Source organism: Pelophylax lessonae, assembly GCF_965119305.1.
Source record: "Pelophylax lessonae genome assembly, chromosome: 1".
Taxonomy (NCBI): Eukaryota; Metazoa; Chordata; class Amphibia; order Anura; family Ranidae; genus Pelophylax; species Pelophylax lessonae.
The window spans coordinates 511,108,218-511,130,580 of NC_138768.1; the positions used below are offsets into that span (position 1 = coordinate 511,108,218).

A 22,363-nucleotide genomic window follows, 5' to 3' on the forward strand; every position below is an offset into this window, starting at 1 on the left:
AGGGAGTTGTTCCTTTATTTTTCATTTATCTGGGATGTTGGCCTGACTACCCTATCAACCATACTTTCAACTCCCTTATAACGTTCTCCTTATCAACCAATAACATCAACAGTTGTTAAGATACCAGTGGCTGGCCTGCATAGTGCCCAAGGTTGTAATGCTGCACAAAAAAAACCTGTTGATACATTTGGGGCACCCTGGTTTGAAAAAGGCTGCTCTAGGTGAGCTGATAATGAATGCATGCATCAAGATCCAAACTGAAATCCTATGTCCTCTATTCATGGATTATTTTTCATGGTAGCCATTTTATTTCAAATGCATATATTTTATTTGTAACCATGCCTCATGCTCCAACTTTAATTGGTTTACCAAACCAATTAGTCTACATTTTAAAGTAGTTCTTATGGTATTTTTTGGAGAGTTGAGAATGACAATACTTTGATTTGCTGCTTCAAGTGTTTTTTTCTGGAACTTGCAGTGGTGACTGTCAATGCTTACATGAAGAGTAAAGAAATCAAGCAAATCAGGGAAGTCCGCATCTGACAGGCCATTAGGAATATAGATAAGATATCAGGAACTTATGAATATACATTTTTTTTGAAACATTATATTTCATTTACATATAGAGACCTCAGACCAACAGCATAGTAAAACATTTCACAGTAATGGACCTTAGTCTATATAACTTGATAAAGGGCCACTGCTCCAAAATGTTTTGCTGCACTGTTGGCATGTGCTTGATCTGTAATATAAATTATAAAACATGTAATCAATGTAAGCTCTGTTTTCACTACTTTACCAAATGAATTCATTTGGTAAAGTAGTCTGGACTTGCCTCTACCTAAAACCTGACCACAGCAGATACGTCCTAGCTTTACCATAATATTTTTAAATGCTTTCAAAAAGACTTAATTACATTTTGAAATACAACGCCCATGCATCCAAAATATCTCTTACCTGTGCCAATGGCGGGAATGGCAACAGAGTTTAGACCCACATCTTCACACCGAAGTAAAATATCTGTCACAAGTTTAGGAATGTTCTCGACTTTGTTGTTACAATTACAGTGTACAATCCACTTGCAGCGTAGATCTCCGGGTTCTGTTAAAACAATTTCCATTCTTGTAGCACCTAAAGATTGTAAAATCATGGGTAAAATTGTTATATCTCCCTAACAGGGGCAATAAAGAGGACCGCAATAAAGAACTGACAGATGTTTTAATATCTATCCACTGTATTGAAAACTAAAAAAAAAAAAATGTTTTGCTTTTAGGTCCCTTTCATACTTGTGCAAACTAAAAGTCACGTGCTTTTACCACGATTTTGTTGCTGAAATTTTGCAGTGATTTTGACTGGATTTAAAGCAATGCCTATGTCTTTGGACCTCAAAACACATTAAAATCAGCCCAAAGTAGTGCAGGGACTACTTTGAAGACGTGCAGATATGAACGGTACTCATTGCAAATCATAGATTACGACTTGTCATGCGACTTTGCTGTCCCAAATCGCAGGACAACTCGCACAAGTGTGGAAGGGGCCTTAGTTATACTTTAAAAGAGGGCCATTCAATCATCTACCTGTCCTCCATTCTTAGATTGTTTGTTTGTTTTTCATTCATAGAAGCTATAGTACGGCTCCTATGAACAGAGAAGAAGGTGTTTAAGGACAGGCATAATCGGCACTCTGGATGAGTGGATGGGAAATAAAAGATTTCTGACAAACCAGGTGATAGCACAAGGGGCACCCCACATTAACAGGGAGTTACAGCCCTTGTGCTGATTTAATTTTTGAGGAATGAGGAATTGCTGAAGTTTTGCCTAATCAGAGCTGTCACAACTGATTAGTATTCAGTTGTGGCAGAGGATACCTAAAAGATAAGTATGTACTTTGTAAAAAAAAAAAAAAAAAACATTTATACTCACCTAGGTGTCCCTCGCCGGCTCTGCAGTGAGAACTGAGAGAACAAACCCCGCTGATCCCTTAGTTCTCCACCTCCATTCTGAGCAGAGAGCTGGGACTGTCCGTCTCTAGGTCTTTGCTCTGCTCCTCCAGTGTTTACTGGAGCGCTGAGCTGTGCAGGGGGTGGGAGGGGCTGGCTTAGGCTCTCGGCGGATCGCAAAGCGGCTGAGCCAGGTGCCAGTCCAAGCTGCTGGGTGGATCCCGGCCATATAGTTGGGATCTTTTCAGAGCTTGGACCGGCTGAGTGATGTCAGCTAACAGTGGCTTTATTTGTATTTTGCCAAAAAGAAAAAAAAAATAGGGATTATATTGTATTTTTGAGCACTAAAATTACATTTTTGTGGTTTTTTTTTCATGAAAATCTAGATTTGATAAACAGGTGAGGAAATCTAAAAAATCTTTCTATGCTACAGGGTCACTGCTTTTAGAAAATATATAATGTTTTGGGGGTAAGTCATTTTCTAGCCAAAAATGCAGATATTAAAGGAGAAGTATAGCCAAAGCTATTTTAGCTGGGGATAGTTCATACTGCACTCCTGTGACCCATTTTCAGTTGGCTGAAGTCACAGAGCCGGTTCAGGCTCTGAAAAGATCCCAATCATATGGTCGGGATCCACCCAGATGCCTGGACTGGCAGCTGGCTCAGCCTCTCAGTTAATGAGATTTGTATAACCTTGGCTCTTCTTGAATACTGGTGCCGAACTGTCCGGGTGGGCATTGACCTCAGTCACCTAGGTTTGCCTAAATTACTTGTTGGCAATTAGCTAACTGTTTAATTAGATTACTGTTTGTTATCTGTTTATTAGATGTACTGATGACATTACTGTTTCCAGTTTGTATTGTTTGCATTGTTTAGGATAATGTGTTTAAGCTCTTACCTGATTTTATGTGGTATATATTCTGTGTGAATTTACAAAAAGTAATTTCCAGTTTGCACCTAAGCTAGCGTTTTATAGTTCTTGGGTGCAATGCTCAGCTTTAATAACTGATTCCTGGTTCCAGAGTGGAGGAAGTTGTATCTTCGCGGAAGCACCCAAGTTGGATGCCGGGCAGCCCATCACAGGTATTATCTCCTGAATTTACTCTATTCTATTGCAAGCCTCTCATGATGCCTTCAAACTTCCATGCAGGAATGAGTGGGAATGTGGATAATTAGGGGCAGTGCTGGGACAAGGTAATCTAGAGCCCAGGACGAACATGCCAAATTGTGCCTCCAACCACCCCCCCCCCCCAAAGATATATGAGCAATATGAGTCAGAAAAAATCCCCTCCCCCAAACAATTGAGCGCTAATGTGCATGCTTAGGTCAAATCCTCTCATTCCACATATGAACAAAACCCCCCCCCCCCAAAACAAATTCCCCCTTCCTAGCAACAATCATCTACCACACAAATCCTCCCCCAACTCCAAATCCCCCCTCCCAGCACAAATTACCCTCCCCAATCCCCCCCCAATTTCCCCTACTAGCACAAATCCCACTCCAAAAAGTGTCTTTTCTATCACAAATGCCCCCATCCCGCACAAATCCTCTTCCCCATCTCCCCTCTCAATACAAATCCCCCCCCCCCTATATCACCACTCTCAGCACACCTGTCCACCCCTTGTTCTGGCCCTGTTTGGGGGAGAGGTATGGGAAATGTGTTTAACATCTACTCCGCATATTTCAGTTTCTCATTCTCACAAATTCTCCCATCTATTCTGATTGCATAGAGCCTATAGAATACCAGCTCACATACATAATTGGGAAAGAAGAGATTCCTCATGGTGTCCAAAATGTGAAAGAGACACCATGGATTTACTATACATGTTTTGGAGATGCCAGAAACGGTTTCACTTTTGGACAAATGTTCTTGATACCATATCTCTTGTTTATATTACTGCACTCCGGTGAGACCCTATTATTTGCTTACTGGGAGCTCTAGATGATGAAACCCTTGCTCTCCAGACATAGGTTGCTGTTCTTAGGCTACTTAGACTACGTAAACAAACTGCTCGCTTCTTAATATCCTCTCATGTCCCCACCAAAAAACATTTGGTTGATCAAGTGAATTGTGTTCTTATGCGAAAGAAACTAACATATCAGCATAGGAATGCAATGCGGAAATTCTATTTCATGTGGCAAAACTGCTTGGATACACCAGGTCTGGCCCTGCCTCATTAATACTTGATAGGCTCCTACAGATGTAAAATCTCAAAGGTTGAGTGCATATAGAAGTTGGTGATAGGACAGATGCCACATAATATGATTCTCTATGCTTGCTTGGAGAAACATATAGGATCATATTCCTGTGCTAGAGTGTTTCTTGACGTAGTCCAGCTACTGTTGGTGCAAATGTTTTGTGTTTCTTCTACCTTTTATTTCTCTGCTTCCAAGTTCTCATGGTGCATTTGGATTTATATATGTATGTGTGATATCTCATGTTGAAGGATTCTGTAACTGGAATTCTAAACTGATTTTACTGCTGATTGATTCTGTTTGCACCACTCTTGTATTTTCAACAAAACTTTTTCTTGATAAAAAAAAGTACACCTGTAAAGAAAATTACTTTACTTAGCAGATTGTTGTTATTTTGCACTTACCATCTTTAGCTTTTTGAACAATATCTTGTCCTGCTGCTGTAAATATATAATGAGCCACAGCTGCAAAAAAACCCAAAATTAAGTATATTAATATATTTAATAGTTACATAGGTTGAAAAAAAAAAAAAAAGTCTATCTAGTGTAGCGCTGATATTCTGTGTGTCTGTATATTTTAATGAAACGTCCATGGACATTGCTATGTTTGAGTAGTTGGAGCCATCTAGTGACCAAATACTGGTAATGCAGCTATGTTTTTATTTTTCTGAAAGAGACAGGAAGTGATTGTGGGATTGGGAGGTTTGGTGAACTACCCATGAACACCTTCTTGTGCAGGGCATGCTGGGTAGGGGATAAAAGGGGAAGGAGCAGCCATTTTAGGTCTCTTAGAATCGTGTGGCCTGCCTGAGAGGACCTGTGGGGAGACGGTGGCCAGTTTGCAGAGACCCAGAGACACTCATCCGAGCATCGGAGGACGGGATCCAATCAGTGGGGCTGAACGGAGCGATTGGTCCAGCTGATGGAGAAGCAAGTTTCAGTCACAGGACAAAAGTCACCACACAGAGCCTCTATCCAGTGGGTGAGCGGGTCACGGCCCACAGTTTGTTAAATCTCACATGCAGTTAGACTCATATACAGGCCTCACTGGAAATTATAGTTCCACGAAGGAGCAGAACAACTGATACTGAGAAGGTTTGGGGCCTATTTACCTTGATGTCTCAAGAAATGTTTAAATAGTTGTTACAGCTACACCAGAAGCATTTTCACTTCAATTTAATTCACCAAAACTGTGGATTACAAATCACAAGGAGCCACTTAAGCTAGCGAAGAAAAGAAGATCCAGGACTAAGTACTCCAAAAAGTGAGATCTCACACATAGCTTATAAAGTAGAGGGAGCTCCGAGGTATAGACATATATATATATATATATATATATATATATATATATATATATACTGTTTCTTTCTAATTGTTTATATTGAAACCCATTGTGCTGTTGTATTATCCTGGAGTGACAATACAGGCGTTTTGTACTATCTTACATTGTATTGTATTGCATTGCATCACAGCTGTGCCAAGGGGATTGAGCCAAGTTAAAGGGGTTTATTGGTAGAGTGCAGGTCCAGATCAAATCAGCAGCCCTTTCGGGGGTCAGTGCTACACGTGGGGGCTCGTCCGGGATCCTGTCACTCTACAAGCAAGCCCGCCCCCCTTCAGGCTACCATGGACCCCATCAGAGTAGTCCAGTGGTGCGAAGCAGAGGGGACACGCTCAGAAGCAAGCGTGGCCATTGAATTTCCAGGGAGCGACTGGGGAAAGAAACAAATTAAAGAGGTGGTACAAACATTGTCCCCGGACAGAAAGGCTTACGTGGTTGCAGTGAAACCAGATCCTGGGACCGACTGCACCTATGCACTGATAGAGTGGGGACGGGATGTCCCTGAAAATTTCCACGGTGCCAGTGTAAAATTGTCTGAAAAGACAGAGTTTCACTTGACACATCCCAGCAAGCATGAAGGACACTCTCCCAGTCAGAAGCAGTTTGAACCTTTAGACAGGGAAGCAGGGGCTGCTGCTAAATCACTGGCAGAACGACAGCTGGCTGATCAGAAACGACAGTACCGTGACATACAGGAGAAGTTTCAAGAGACCTCCAGTATTATAGCTGAACGTATTAATGGGTTACGTGTCGGTTTGGAGGACCAGAGAGATAGCCAGATTACACCCAACCCTGGGAAGGTGCTGAAGAAACGCACCCAGGGCCGCTTGCAGGAAGTAACCATCCGGAAGGATTTCCACATTGATGGCCAGATAGGAGAGAAGGGGCAGAAGGACAAACTGTCCTACACCAGCCTCCTACACCAAATAGAATTGGGGCTACAGAAAGGATATCTGGAATCGGAAATTAGAGAGGCTGTAATCCATGCCATCAGCCCAGGTTCAAGTGTCAGGGGTATGTTGGAGAGGAAGAGTGGATTGACCTTGAACCAGCTCAAGAGGATACTGAAAAGCTATTATGAGGAGGAAGATGACACTAAGCTGTTTCATCGTCTGATAAATATGACACAGGATAGTAGAGAGACTCCTCAGAACTTCCTATTTCGGGCCATTGAGCTTCAGGACCGCCTGCTGTTCGCATCAAGGGAAGAAAGAAGCGGAGAGCATTCTGGAGCCGAGCTAGTTAAGAGGAAATTCCGGAGATCTGTGACTACGGGATTGAGGAGTGACTATATCAAGCTACAATTGAAGCAGTATTTGGAAGATCCCTCAACTCTGGATGAGATCCTCATTGAGAAAGTGAATGAAGCAGATAAGATGGAGTTTGAGAGAGACCAAAAACAGAGGAAACTTCAAGCTTCTAGCACCACAAGTGCTAAAATACAGCAGATAGGTGTCCCCTCAGACACTCAGGAACTGAATGTACTGGCAGCAAGCGTTGAACAGGGATCATGGCTTTCACCTATTCACAACCTACCCGTAAGTCAGACTGGACTGGAGAAGCTGTTCCAGACCCAGAAAGAAATACTGGAGATGATGACCAAGCTGATGACTCGTCTGGTGAAACCCCAGACAGAAGAAGTCCCGCCACTCAAGGCTCCAGAGACTCCTACCATTAACCACCCTATGAAACAAACACAGAGAGTCTGCTTCAAATGTGGAGGGGTAGGACATCTCAGGCGAATGTGCCCAAGCCCAGTAACTGAGACAAAATCCAAACAGCCGGGGGGAAACTTCAGAGGGCCCCAGTGAAGGAGTCAACTGGGCGCCTGGTTGTAATAGCTAACTCCACACTGACTCATATGCCCCTGGCTGCTGGGGTCACCAACAAACCAGGACGGAAAAGTGAGAGACCCCCAAAACCAAAGGCGAAGGTACAAGCCACCAAGCAGGCTAAAGGTACTGCAATCAGTGGATTTCCCCCCCAAGCTAGTGGGACCCTCCCTAATTGTCCCCATCCAAGTAGAGGGGATTTATACGAAAGCCCTGCTGGACACTGGAGCCCAAGTAACCTTGCTCTACAGGGATTTCTATGACAGACATCTCAAGCACCTGCCGTTACAGAAATTGGAGGAACTAGAGATATGGGGATTAGGCACTCAGAACTTCCCATATGATGGTTACCTGCCGGTCAGACTCACTTTTGACCCAAGTACAGCAGGAGAGGCTGAGACCTTTGACACCTTGGCCATAGTGTGCCCTCGTCCCCCAGGGGCTGAAAAAATTCCCTCATCATTGGGACAAACACTGACTTAGTGAGGAGGCTACTTGCCCCGCTTGTGCTGCAGAAGGGGACCCTCCCCACTAAAATACATCCAATGTTGGCCCAGACATACCGAGACCTTAGATAAGAGGAAGAGGCTCCTGAAGAGGGAGTGGGAAAAATCTGGCTCCTGAATAGGGAGAAGAGGTTAGTCCAGCCAGGTAAAGTAATCTGCCTGAGAGCCTCTGTCAAGTTAAGCTGGAAAAAAACAGGTCCTTTCATTTCCTTGAAAATACAAGCCAGGAAGAAAAAAAGGGGTTAGAGATTATCTCTGAAGTGTTGCCCACCAGAGTATTGAAGAGGACTCACGGCAAAGTTCCAGTCAGTGTCCGCAACGTGGCAGCTGTGCCAGTGAGGGTGCCAGCCAGACTACTGTTAGGACAGGTCAGCCCAGCAACTCCAGTCGCAGCATGTGGTTTGACGGAAGGACCAGCAGCAGAAATCCCTGTAGAAGAATTCTGCCCAAAAAATACGCCTCTTACCCCTGCATGGAGAGAAAGAGCTAAAGCTCAACTTCTGAAATGGAGGGCAGCCTTCTCAAAAAGTGAATTTGATGTGGGGTTGGCAAAGAGTGCCACCCACCGAATTTGACTGGAGGAAGACAAGCCGTTTCGTGAAAGGGTTAGGCAAATCCCATTGGGAGATCTGGAAGATTTGAGAGAGCAACTGGCCGAACTCAAGAGGACGGGCATTATCCGGGAGTCCAGGAGTCCTTATGCCTCCCCTTTAGTGGTGGTCAGGAAGAAGAACGGGTCCCTACGCCTATGTATCGATTACAGGACCCTGAACCGGAGGACCATTCCTGACCAGTACACCACACCTCGGATAGAGGATGCTCTGCAGAGCCTAGCGGGAGCGAAATGGTTCAGTGTGCTGGACTTAAAGAGTGGGTATTATCAGATCCCCATGTGCCCCGAAGACAAAGAGAAGACCGCTTTTATCACCCCGGTGGGATTCTTTGAATTCAACCGGATGCCGCAAGGCCTGTCTGGGGCCCCAGCAACTTTCCAGAGGTTGATGGAAAAGACAGTGGGTGACATGAACCTTCTTGAAGTACTAGTTTACCTGGATGACGTCATAGTGTTTGGAAGAACGTTGGAAGAGCACGAAGAACGCCTGGAGAAGGTCCTGAAGAGACTTCATGATGAAGGTCTGAAGCTCTCTATGGAAAAATGCCAGTTCTACCAGCCCTCAGTGAATTGCCTGGGACACATTGTGTCTGAAGAGGGAGTTGCAACCGATCCCAAAAAGTTAGAAGCTGTCACTTCTTGGCCCAGGCCCACCAACGTGACTGAACTCAGGTCATTCTTAGGCTTCTGCTCGTACTACAGAAGGTTTGTGGAAGGGTTCGCTAAAATAGCCCACCCACTCACTGAACTCCTAAAGAAACAGGAAGAAGTTAGTGTAAGCCCAGAGCAGTCAAGGAAGCCAAAAGAAGGGTCCAAAAGGAGGAAAGAGACCATCCAGGACCAGTGGACCCCAGAATGCGAGGAAGCTTTCAGACAATTGAAGTGGAGCCTTATCACTGCCCCGGTATTGGCCTATGCAGACCCTGCCAAACCATACGAGTTGCATGTGGATGCCAGCCATGAAGAACTGGGAGGAGTGCTCTATCAAGAGCATGAAGGGCATCTGCGGCCGATCGCTTATGTGAGCAGAAGTTTGACTCCTGCCGAAAGAAACTATCCCACTCACAAGCTTGAATTTCTGGCTCTGAAGTGGGCAGTGGTAGACAAGTTGAAAGACTACCTTTACGGTGCTGAATTTGTGGTTAAAACAGACAACAAACCCCTCACATATCTGCTCACCACTGCGAAGCTGGACGCCACCGGTCACAGGTGGTTAGCTGCTCTCTCGGCATTTACCTTCAGCCTGAAGTACAGACCAGGGGTTGGTAACCGAGATGCGGATGCTCTGTCAAGAAGGCCTCATGACCCCCGAAATCCCTCAGAAGACTGGACTCAACTTACTCCAGAAGGAGTAAGGGCCCTTTGGGAAGGGACAAGTCAATACAGGAAGAGTGGGGCCAGAGCCGAAGAAGTAGGAGTATCCTCAGCGGGAGTACCCAGATGCTATTGCAACGTATCCCAGGTTGTACAGGAGGGTCTCCTAAAGCTATCCAGAAAGGATCTCAGGAGAGATCAGGAGGAAGATCCACTGTGTGGGCTGGTGCTGAAGGCATTGGAACATCAACAGTCTGATGTGCTACAGAAGAGCCCCAAGAAGGAAGCCCGGCTGTTACTGAAAGAATGGGATCGGTTGCAGTTGCACCAAGGGGTTGTCTACCGAAGGGGCCCCTCCGATGGTCCAGAAGCGAAGTGGCAGCTGCTCCTGCAGGGAAAACACAGAGAGAGGGTACTGATTGCTTTACACGATCACCATGGTCATTTGGGAGCCGAGAGGACTCTCCAACTAGTAAGGGACAGGTTCTACTGGCCTCACATGAGGAAAGAAGTGGAGAGTTACTGTCATTCCTGCCTCAGGTGCATACAACGAAAGACATTGCCCCAGAGGGCTGCCCCAATGGGCCATTTGGAGAGCCAGGGACCAATGGACCTGGTCTGCATAGACTTTCTTTGTTTGGAATCCGATCTGAGTGGGCAGGGGGACATCTTGGTGGTAACAGATCACTTTACCCGTTATGCCCAAGCATTTCCTACTAGAGACCAGCAAACAACCACGGTAGCAAAGACTCTCGTGGAGAAATTCTTTGTCCATTATGGCTTACCTAAACGGATACATTCGGACCAAGGAAGGGACTTCGAGAGCAAATTGATAAAGAGACTGATGGATCTACTAGGCATACAAAAGTCCAGGACTACTCCTTATCACCCACAAGGGGACCCTCAACCGGAAAGGTTCAACAGGACTCTCCTGAATATGTTGGGGACGTTGACTGCAGAACAGAAACCCCATTGGAGTAGACACATTACTGCACTGGTTCATGCCTACAACAGTACCAAAAGTGACGCCACTGGGTATTCCCCTTACAGATTAATGTTCGGCCGTGAAGCCAGATTACCAGTGGACCTGGCTTTTGGTTCCTCCTTGGATCACACATCAGAGACCTCCCATAGAGGGTATGTGGACAGGCTGCGGAGGAGCCTGAAGATAGCTTACGAGCAGGCTCGAGCCACCTCAAACTCCAGAGAGAACAGGAACAAGAGGAACTTTGACCTGAAAGTAAGAATTCAGGATCTTCAACCAGGTGACCGGGTTCTGCTAAAAAATCTAGGCATCGCTGGAGATCACAGCCTTACATTGTGTGTAGGAAGCTACCAGGGCTCCCAGTGTATGAAATCAAGCCAGAAGGAAACACTGGGCCAGTAAAAACCTGCCATCGGAATCACCTTTTACCTCTCACAGAGGCAGTCAGGATAAGCACAGAGGGGGAATTCCCATCCACATCCACTGATGTGTGTAGGCCAATAACCAGGTCTCAGCTTGCACCCTCTACAGATGAAGATGAGGAAGTGGAGATGAGTTGGCTGTGGCCTCCGGAAGCTTCGGAAACAGATGCTGATATCTCTTCAGAAGTAGAGGAGGATAATAACGGAACTCTCAGGGCAGAGGCCCCAGAATTTGTGCCGGCAACTCATCCTGCAAAAGAGCCCAGTACTCTTATTTACTCTCCATCTTTAGTCACTGAGAGGAGGGATGATGACATTTGTCAAAAAGGAATGGACACTCCGAAAGCGCAAAGAGAGACATTCGCCCACCACGCAGACTGACTTATGATACATTGGGCGAATGCTCTGAAGCATCTCAGTTTGTCAGCAAAAGAAACCTTGAACTGCCTGGTCCTTCTACTTTTGATTCAGTAAGGGACAGCCCCACCTCACCCCTTGGCACATCTGTACCAGACACGGTAGTTTCAGCTGTGAGTGCACAGGATAGCTTCCCATCATATGACAACTGGTGGTAAGCTCCTCTGTCTGTATTGTATGACCGTATAGAGGCTAAAATACAAGATAGAGCTAGCAATTTGAACCTCTTTGGAGGACCAAAGAGATAAAGTAGGGGGAGTGTGTAGCGCTGATATTCTGTGTGTCTGTATATTTTAATGAAACGTCCATTGACATTGCTATGTTTGAGTAGTTGGAGCCATCTAGTGACCAAATACTGGTAATGCAGCTATGTTTTTATTTTTCTGAAAGAGACAGGAAGTGATTGTGGTTTTGGGAGGTTTGGTGAACTACCCATGAACACCTTCTTGTGCAGGGCATGCTGGGTAGGGGATAAAAGGGGCCAGAGCAGTCATTTTAGGTCTCTTGGAATCATGTGGGCTGCCTGAGAGGACCTGTGGGGAGACGGTGGCCAGATTGCAGAGACCCAGAGACACTCATCCGAGCATCGGAGGACGGGATCCACTCAGTGGGGCTGAACGGAGCGATTGGTCCAGCTGATGGTGAAGCAAGTTTCAGTCCCCGGCCAAAGTCACCACACAGAGCCTCTATCCAGTGGGTGCGCGGGTCACGGCCCCACAGTTTGTTAAATCTCACATGCAGTTAGACTCATATACAGGCCTCACTGGAAATTATAGTTCCACGAAGGAGCAGAACAACTGATACTGAGAAGGTTTGGGGCCTATTTACCTTGATGTCTCAAGAAATGTTTAAATAGTTGTTACAGCTACACCAGAAGCATTTTCACTTCAATTTCACCAAAACTGTGGATTACAAATCACAAGGAGCCACTTTAGCTAGCGAAGAAAAGAAGATCCAGGACTAAGTACTCCAAAAAGTGAGATCTCACACATAGCTTATAAAGTAGAGGGAGCTCCCAGGTATAGACATATATATATATATATATATATATATATATATATATATATATATATATATATATATATATATATATATATGTATATGTATACTGTTTCTTTCTAATTGTTTATATTGAAACCCATTGTGCTGTTGTATTATCCTGGAGTGACAATACAGGTGTTTTGTACTATCTTACATTGTATTGTATTGCATTGCATCACAGCTGTGCCAAGGGGATTGAGCCAAGTTAGTGGGGTTTATTGGTAGAGTGCAGGTCCAGATCAAATCAGCAGCCCTTTCGGGGGTCAGTGCTACACTAGTTTAACCAATTAAAAAAAAACACATGCACATAGAAAACATCCATATACCGTACTCTTTGTGTAGAGGCAAAATAATGTCTCTCTTTCTGGAGTCTATACCTCTTTTATTACAGGAAAGTATTTTGCTAGCTTTGAAAACTGCAACCATGCATTGCATGCTGTTATTAAGACTATGATCTACCAGAACACCCAGATCCTTCTCCACTATGGAGAAAGTGCAGAGAAGGGCAACCAAACTGATAAGAGGCATGGAGGACCTCAGCTATGAGAAAAGATTAGAGGAACTGAATTTATTCTCTCTTGAGAAGAGGAGATTAACGGGGGATATGATCAACATGTATAAATACATAAGGGGTCCATATAGTAAACTTGGGTTTGAGTTGTTCACTTTAAGGTCAACACAGAGGACAAGGGGGCACTCTTTACGTCTAGAGGAAAACAGATTTCGTCTTCAAATACGGAAAGGTTTCTTCACCATAAGACCATATACCACACCCCACATTGCACCGAGACAAGCAGTCTGTGCCAATCACTGGGGCTATATTAAAGCCTGTGTACCCATTGGTCATGTTTCCTCCCCATTCCAATATGCCCCCATATTGGACCAGTGTGAAACACTCCCCTAGACCAGATGAATCACACACTGAGCACCATAAGCAGACCTAACTCACAGATCCTGCTCTCTGTTAAGCAAAAAGCAATATAGAATGTGCCTACTGCTCCTCTGATAGGCAGACAGAGCCAAAACTATACCAGCTCTCCAGCACCTACCTAGGAGGGTGCTACATTTGTAAATGTTTAAAAAAGTACGGATCCCAACACATCGCCTTGGGGTACACCATTAATAACCTTAGACTATTTAGAGTGTGCATCCTTAAAGAGGTTGTAAAGCCTCTCTTGGAACTTGTACCTATAGGTAAGCCGTTAAAAAGGCTTACCTATAGGTACTGTAAATATCTTCTAAACTTGGACCGTTTAGGAGAAATGTACTTTTAATGCAGCCGATGACGTCATTGGCGAATGCGCTCTGAAGGAACGGCCAACCTAGCCGTTCCTTCAGAGCCCTGTGCCATGAACAGCGGCTCCCACGCGCATGCGTGAGATGGCCGGAGGGCGTGAACCAGGATGGCTGAACATGTTGCTGAGCGGGCGTCACTGCAGGGGCTTCGTTCTAAGGTAAGTATTTCATAATGAGCTAGTATGCGATGCATACTAGCTCATTGTGCCTTTCTTACAGGGTTTTTTTTTTGGGGGGGGGGGGGGTTTACTTCTTCTTTAAGCACTACTCTCTGAATAAGGTGTTTTAGATTTAGTAGTTTGGTAGTTTTCTACCAATGTACAAACTGATATTTCTAAGCCTGTAGACTTTAATTTACACATTAGCCATGTATGAGGAACTACAGGTGCATCTCATTAAATTAGAATATCATCAAAAAGTTAATTTATTTCAGTAATTAAATTCAAAAAATGAAACTCCTATATTTTATATAGATACACACGGAGTGATATATTTCAAGCATTTCTTTCTTTTAATTTTGATGATTATAGCTTACAGCTAGTGAAAACCTAAAGTTCAGTATCTCAGAAAATTTAGAATATTACATAAGACCAATAAAAATAAAGGATTTAAAAAAAAGGAAAGTATGTCCATGTACAGTGTAATATGCACTCAATACTTGGTCGGGGCTCCTTTACTGCATCAATGCAGCGTGGCATGGAGGCAATCAGCCTGTGGCACTGCTGGGGTGTTATGGAAGCCCAGGTTGCTTTGATAGCGGCCTTCAGCTCATCTGCATTATTGGGCCTGGTGTCTCTCATCTCAAAGGGGTTTAGGTCAGGCAAGTTTTCTGGACAATCAAGCACAATGATACCATGATCATGAAACCAGGTATTGGTACTTTTAGCAGTTTGGGCAGGTGCCAAGTCCTGATGGAAATCAGCATCTCCATAAAGCTGTTCAGCAGAGGGAAGCATTAGGTGCTCTAGAATTTCCTGACTTTGCACTTAATAAAAACACTGTGGACCAACACCAGCAGATGAGATGACATGCCTTCCCAAATCATCACCAACTGTGGAAACTTCACACTGGACCTCATGCAACTTGGATTCTGTACCTCCCCAATCTTCCTCCAGACTCTGGGACCTTGATTTCCAAATGCAATGCAAAATTTTCCACAGTCAATGATGATTTGGGGATGCCATGCCATCTGCTAGTGTTGGTCCACTGTGTTTTATCAAGTCCAAAGTCAGCGCAGCCCTCTACCAGGATACTGAGTTTTCACTAGCTGTAAGTCATAATCCTCACAATTAAAACAAATAAATGCTTTAAATATATTACTCTGTGTGTAACCCATCTATATGAATTATGAGTTTCACTTTTTTAATTGAATTCCTGAAATAAATTAACTTTTTAATGATATTCAAATGTTATGAGATGCACCTGTATGTCGAATGCTTTGGCAAATTAAAATTATACTATGTCCACACTGTTTTTGCCTACTACCTCCTTAACCACTTGCCGACCGCTGCCCGACTATATATGGCAGCGGTCAGCCCCTCCCAGGCAAAGTGACGAACTGGTACGTCACTAGCCTGGGAGCGAATAGGGGGCGAGCGCGCGCCCCCGGAGGCGCGCTCCCGCCCCCGCTCGTAAACCGAAGAAGCCAGCGCGTGTGACCGGCGGACCAGATGTCCGCCGGTCACTCGCGATCGTTGGGTAGAGAGGGAGAAAGGCAGGCGGCTAATGTAAATAGATATATATGTTGGCGTTAATCGCCAACAGTACCTGCGCAAATGGCTAATGTAAACAAAGCCGCCTGTCACTCTCCCCTGTGTAAAAGCACAGATCACTCGGTCCTGCTATGTAGGACCATTGATATGTGCTGTTACACACACAGCCACATCCAATGACAGTAAGAAACACGCCCCTAGGGACACACTTAACCCCTCCCTCTCCAATAAAGTTAACCCCTTCCCTCCCAGTGTCATTTTTACAGTAGCAGTGAATATGTATAGCACTGATTACTGTAGTAATGTCACTGGTACCCCCAAAAGTGTCAAAAATGTCAGTCAAGGGTCCGATCTGTCCGCCGCAATGTCGCAGTACCGCAAAAAAAATCACAGATCCCCGCCATTACTCGTTAAAAAAAAAACAACAAAAATGACAAAAATCTTTCCCTTAGTTAGTAAACGCAATACCTTTTGCGCAAACCAATCAAAATACGCTTATTGTGATTTTTTTTTACCAAACATAGGTAGCAGAAAACAAATTGGCCAAAAATTTTAAAAAAATTTGATTTTTACATTTTTTGGGGGGGCAATTTCATATAAAAAAATGTGAAAAATATTGTTATTTTTGCAAAATTGTCTCTCTTTTTTTGTTTATAGCGCATGATCAAAAAATCACACAGGTGATCAAATACCACCAAAAGAAAGCTCTGTTTGTGGGGAAAAAAAGGACGTCAAATTCATTTGGGTGCAGTGTCACACGACCACGCAATTGTCCGTTAAAATCACGCAGTGCCGAATCGCAAAATACCCCCTGGTCAGGAAGGGGGTAAAATCTTCCGGGGCTTAAGTGGTTAAAATAAATCAAATTTGTTTGACAACTTCTGTCTTTCATCAATCCATGCTGTCTATTACTTAAAATATTATTTTCTAGCAAAAAGTATTTTATATGGTCCTTTATTAACCCTCAAGCATCTTCCTTACTATAGAAGCTAAACTAACCATTCTGTAGTTACTTGGTAAAGACTCTGATCCCTTTTTAAATATAGGCACCACATTGGCCTTCTGCCAATTCAGTGGTACCATGCTTAACATATTAAACAAGTGGTTTCTTATGGTGTAAGCTTTACAAGCAACATGTAATAATGAATCACACACATATGGGGCATTGTGCAGTTATGGCCAATTGTGTGTGATATGTTGCTGCTTGATCTGTTTGTTCAGTGAGTTTCTAGGAATCACCTATGTAGTCCTAACCTGAGCTTCTGAACCTGGCTGGATCACACTGTTTGATTTAGAGCCCAGGGAAACCATGTTGATGTGCTGTGGGTGGGTGGGGTCATTCATTGGGACACTCCAAGACAAATATCAAATGCGCCTGCAGGCACACCGTAACAAGCAATATTGCAGTTCTATGTGTTGTGGTATGCTGAGCTAGTCCAATACACCTACCTATTCAGGAGGCAGCAGGATGCCATTTAGGATGTAACATGTTCCAGCTCATGCTCCGCTCATCCCCATTTATCCCCACTCACCTCCCCTCACCCCTTCCCATGTGACAGTAGATGGGGAATCCTCTTTCCGCACTCACTGTCACTTTTTAAAATTGTATCAGCTGTACGGGGCTCTGCTCTTTCATTCACAGGAATCTGTAAATTAACCAGTCTTGTCTGCTGGCTTGTAGTTCTCAATGAACTACAAGGGTGCAAAAATATGTGCATTTTTTATTTTTTCCTAAAAAAGGTGTATTATGCTTTATATTTACCAAGTACACAGATTCTCTGGTAATCAATCTTTCAGAGGCCTAATGTTCTGTCAATTTTTTATAAAACATCATTCATTATAAAATATAAAACATATTTAAACCTCCTTCTTAGTAAAAAAAAAGTACACTACTTTAAGGCTATGCAAACAAAAATTTTCTGTGGTCAAACTGCCATTTATTTTTGGGAGTCTTTATACAAGAAATTTTACAGATAAATTATTTTGCTTTAAAAATATTAACTCACATGCTGTGCTCCAATGACTGAAGTCCGTGGGGTTCACAATAGCATCCGTTCTTTCTTTTGTAATATCGTTGTATATTACATCTATTGACATATTCCCTGCTTTCTCTCGGTGGAACTGACCAACAGATATCTTGTTAAAGGAACCTGTGGGTAAAGGAAATAATGTTTTATCCAAGCTTTGTTTGCTATAGTAGGAAGTGGGTTATTTGACCTGGATATTTTTGTTTTTGAGTATAGACAAAATAAGCATCTAATAGTTGAGTTGAAATCTATGTATAAAAAATGTACTTTGCCAATGTCTAAGCATTTGTGCAAAATTGACAAATAATGGGTCTTTTGACACAGGCTTTCCGATCAGGTCCGCCTGTCAGTTTTTCAGGTGGATCTGATCAGATTCTCCATTTACCCCTATGGAGTGGCAGATGTAAGTGGTGACATGTCCGCTGACACAGGCTTTCCGATCCGATCCAATCCTGTCCGCCAAATCCAGATGAATGGTGACCCTATTTTCCATCCACCTGGAGGATCGAATCAGATGGGATCGTATAAAAACACAGGCGGTCCGTTTTCATCCGACCTCCCCATAGAGGAGAGCGGGACTTTGACAGGTCCGTTTCTGCACAGTGAGCGGAGACGGACCTGTCATCCACCTACTCAGCGGGGATCGGCGGATCGACCCCCGCCGAGCAAGCGGATTCCGTCAAACGGATTCACCCAGTGTGAAAGAGCCCATAATATTTGTATTATGTGTGTAATGTCAGTTTCTATTTGTTGCCTTTGTTGTAGACCAGTAGAGAAACTAGACTAACATGATAAGCTAAGAACATTCGAACCAGAAAGGAAATAACATGAGAGATACCTCTGCACTGTGTAAAAATTCTATGGAAATTCCTGTGCGAATGGCCAAATGAATAGGTGTTTGGTCGAGCGATCCTCCAGCTGCAGTATGAAGTGAACCATTTAGCAGTACTACCATTGCTAAATGGGGCCGCTTCCTCAGGGCCGTCTTTAATATTGATTGGACCCTGGGCAAAAATGTTCTATGCCTCCCGCTAGACTCAAAATTAGTTTACTACAGCAGATCAGGCAGCGATTGTGATTAGTTGCTAGAAGTTACTGCACATCATTACCACTAACTGACTGGTTGCTAGAGGTTACAGAACATCTATACTGCTCACTAATTGGTTTCTAGAGGTTATTGCAAATCATTATTGCTCACTGATTGGTTGCTGGAGGTTACTGCACATCATAACCTCGGCATCAAATTGCAGGTGCACTACATAAAGAGTGCATAGCTGAAAGGTGTGCTACATACAGAGTTGAAGGGTGCAGTATGTACAGAAGGGTTCAGGGGTACGCTAGGTACAGAGTGCAGGGGTGTTCTATGTACAGAGTGCAAGGTTAGGGGTGCACTATGTGCAGAGTGCAGGGTCGAGGGGTGCGATATGTACTGAGTGCAGGGTTCAGGGGTGTGCTGGGTACTGAGTGCAGGGTTCAGAGGTGTGCTACATGCAGGGGTGCGTTGTGTGCAGAGTGCAGAGGTGCGCTAGGTGCAGGGGTGTGTTATGTGCACAGTGCAGGGGTGCGCTATGTGCAGAGTGCCGGGGTGAGGTAGGTGTAGAGTGGAGGTAGGTGCAGGGGTGAAGTAGGTGCAGATTGGAGGAATGGGGTGCACTGGCCCAAATGATTTGGTGGAGGGGGGATTATGGTGTGGGGTTGTTTTTCAGGGGTGGGCTTGGCCCCTTAGTTCCAGTGAAGGGAACTCTTACGGCGTCAGCATACCAAGACATTTTGGACAATTTCATGCTCCCAACTTAGTGGGAACAGTTTGGGGATGGCCCGTTCCTGTTCCAATATGACTGTGCACCAGTGCACAAACAAGGCCCATAAAGACATGGATGAGTGAGTTTGGGGTGAAGGAACATGACTGACCTGCACAGTGACCTCAACCATTTACAGGCTTTAAGCAGTGTGTTTGTCTACCCCCCGCCCCCCCTCTTTTTGTGGACCTATTTAAAAGAGAAAAAACAGTTGCAGGGGGTCTACATTAATAACACACATTGCCCAAAAAGACTCAAATAATTTTGCCAACCCCAACAAGGTATCAAAATTGTACAAGGTTTGTAGTTAGGTGCTAACCCACAAATATAATATAAAAATTTGACAATATCAAAGGAGGAAAATGAAAAAAGAGGAAAAAGAAGAAACAATCTAAATGACCAAAATAAAATAAAAATGTAATATTGAGCATGAAAAATAAAAATAAAGCAAAGAGGCAGTTTACTACACAGAAATGGGAGTCCGAAAACAGGAAGAACCAAATGGCAAGTGTCCATTGGGCCTTAATAGTGATTTTTTTTTTTTTAACAGTTTAAACATTAATAGTCATAACCGCTTTCATGTTTTTTTGTCAAAGCTTAATTGAACAAGCTAAAGTTAGAAACTGATTGGCTACCATGAATAAGTGCACCAGATTTTGCACTCTCCAGTATTAATAAATCAACCCCTAATCTTATTGTTTATAGCTGGTTTCTCTTTCTGTGTTCCTGAAACATTGTTTTGAGATAGGGTACCTATTTCTGGACCCCCATTGGGGCCCGCACCAGCATAAAGGTGCTTAGGCAGCCACCTAGGTGTGCCAGGATGGGGGGGGGCAGTAAAATCCAAATCCCCAGCCCCTTGCTGGGGATCCATATTTGAAACCACTTTAGTCCCAGAGAAGTTTTAGAGCAACTCTGGGACCAGGCTGCAGACATGCGTTTTTTTTTTTTGTTTTTTTTTTACAGTGTGTGTGTGTGTGTGTGTGTGTACTTTTGTAAAGCCAACGATCTGCTTTCAATGTGGTAGTGACACAAGCGGCTGTGAAGCTGCAAATCACTTCCACAACCATCACATTTTACCCCCCCCCCCCCCCCCACCATGTTTACAGGGCTCCACTGTCCCACCTGTTGCCCAGTGTAGTCATAGTATGTGTCAATGAGAATGGCGGCAGGAGCTCAATGGACATTCATCTGCTTAGCCTCCCTCCTGTGCATAGGCCAGGAAGTGACGAGTATGACATCACTTCCTGGACCAGTGCTGTCATTCTCTGGGATCCATGCCTGGGAAAGCAGCTGATGGAACACGACCTGTGTTCCGTCAACTGCAATGGAGGACAATTTAGACATCCAAGGTCTAATAGACCCCGGATGTGTCATAAAGAGAACCTGTCACCTATATACTATCACATAGGGGGCTAATATAAAAAAAAAGTTCTGAATATTTAAAGAGACACATAATAAAATAAACATTTTTATATATCACCACACATCCCGTAGTGAGAGCAATACTTTTAGCACCAGAGATCTTGTGTAGCCCTAAACTGATGACCTGTAGGGGCTTTTAAAGCATTGCCTTTGAAAAATATACTAAAGTGCAGTAAAGTTTTGCTGTTGCTGTTTCACGGGCGCACACATTTTTAGGGCTTGACATGTTGGATATCTTATTTATTTGGCACACCCTCATCTTTTATATTTTATCAAAAACGGTGTATTTTTTACTGAAATTTTGCTTTTCATAAACTGTTGCACTAATATGAAACATAAAAAATGCACGTTCATTTGTGTAGACAAACATCCTTGCAATGGCCCTGACCCTCATCCTTGAAGAATCCATCTGATATTAGAGAGCATATAAACTGGTATAAACATAGGGGTCCTGCACATTCACACCTCCCTTTCTATGGGAATAACGGTGTGCTGAACTTGTGCCAATGAGGGTGGATCAGTGGAACAGCAACAGACTGGGTTTCTGCCCATTCTATGGCATATACATTAAATTTGGGTGTTTCCATCTCTAAAGTCATCAAGAGTATCCACTCGTTTAAAAAAAAACCAAAAAAAAAAACCCTCCCTCTTGGAGTTGTGGTTTTTCTATCTCTGCAAATGTTTTATACTTTGTATGTACATTTCCAAAATACTTAGTAAAATGAATTTGACAAAAAAATTACCTCCATTTTCATTGCACAAAATCAGTCGGTCTCCCAAATCCATGTGCAGCAGAGTCTCTCTGTAGATCTAGTACAATAAAGACGCATTAATTTGTTTATTATGGCAGTGCTATATTACTGTTCAAAAATGAGAAGTCTTCTTTATTTTTCAAACACCACTGGATTTAAATGTGATGTGCTTTTCTAATTTCTTGGCATTTTAGATTGGAGCAAAAGGTATGATATGTATATGAGGTGTGTAATCCTGCATTTTTATCATCTATTTTAGAGATACAGTATCATGGAACGCACCCTTCACAGATGTGAGCGGGGCTCAGTGCTCGGTGCCTGCAGGGGAATAGAACTCGCATGGAGACCAGTTTGTGTGGCAGGGCATATTAGGCCCAATCAAAGCAGATCTGCCATGCAGAGCGGACACAGCCTGCTGTTCCTTTTGGGGCGATCGGATGGAAACGGACTGCTTGTCCGTTTCCATCCAACTGTCATCTGATTCGATTCGCCCGTACAGATGGGTCCCTGTGGATCTCCATCCGTCTGTTTTTGACAGCGGACATCCCCTGCTCCATTGAGAACAATGGGTGGTCTGATCGGGTCTACCTGAAAAATGGACAGGTGGACCCAATCATTCCGCGGGTGTGAAAGGGGCCTTGATATATGGGTTTTGAGGAAGTGTAACAAAGTCTGCATACACGGCATTCGCTAGGCCACAGCATTTAAAATGAACATTACAGAGGATTTCCATGTGCACTGACACC

General features: G+C 43.9%; 1 protein-coding gene across 1 annotated transcript in view; it reads right to left on the reverse strand.

The window, feature by feature from the left end:
• The window catches only part of LOC309560156 (protein mono-ADP-ribosyltransferase PARP14-like), a gene marked incomplete at its 5' end in the record, with an annotated part of 157,505 nt that overhangs the window by 77,957 nt on the left and 57,185 nt on the right, over nucleotides 1-22,363 (reverse strand). The window contains 4 exons of the mRNA XM_082263721.1: nucleotides 958-1,131; nucleotides 4,540-4,599; nucleotides 17,621-17,764; nucleotides 21,609-21,675. Coding sequence (XP_082119847.1) covers nucleotides 958-1,131; nucleotides 4,540-4,599; nucleotides 17,621-17,764; nucleotides 21,609-21,675 — 445 coding nt within the window. The remainder of the gene's footprint in view (nucleotides 1-957; nucleotides 1,132-4,539; nucleotides 4,600-17,620; nucleotides 17,765-21,608; nucleotides 21,676-22,363) is intronic.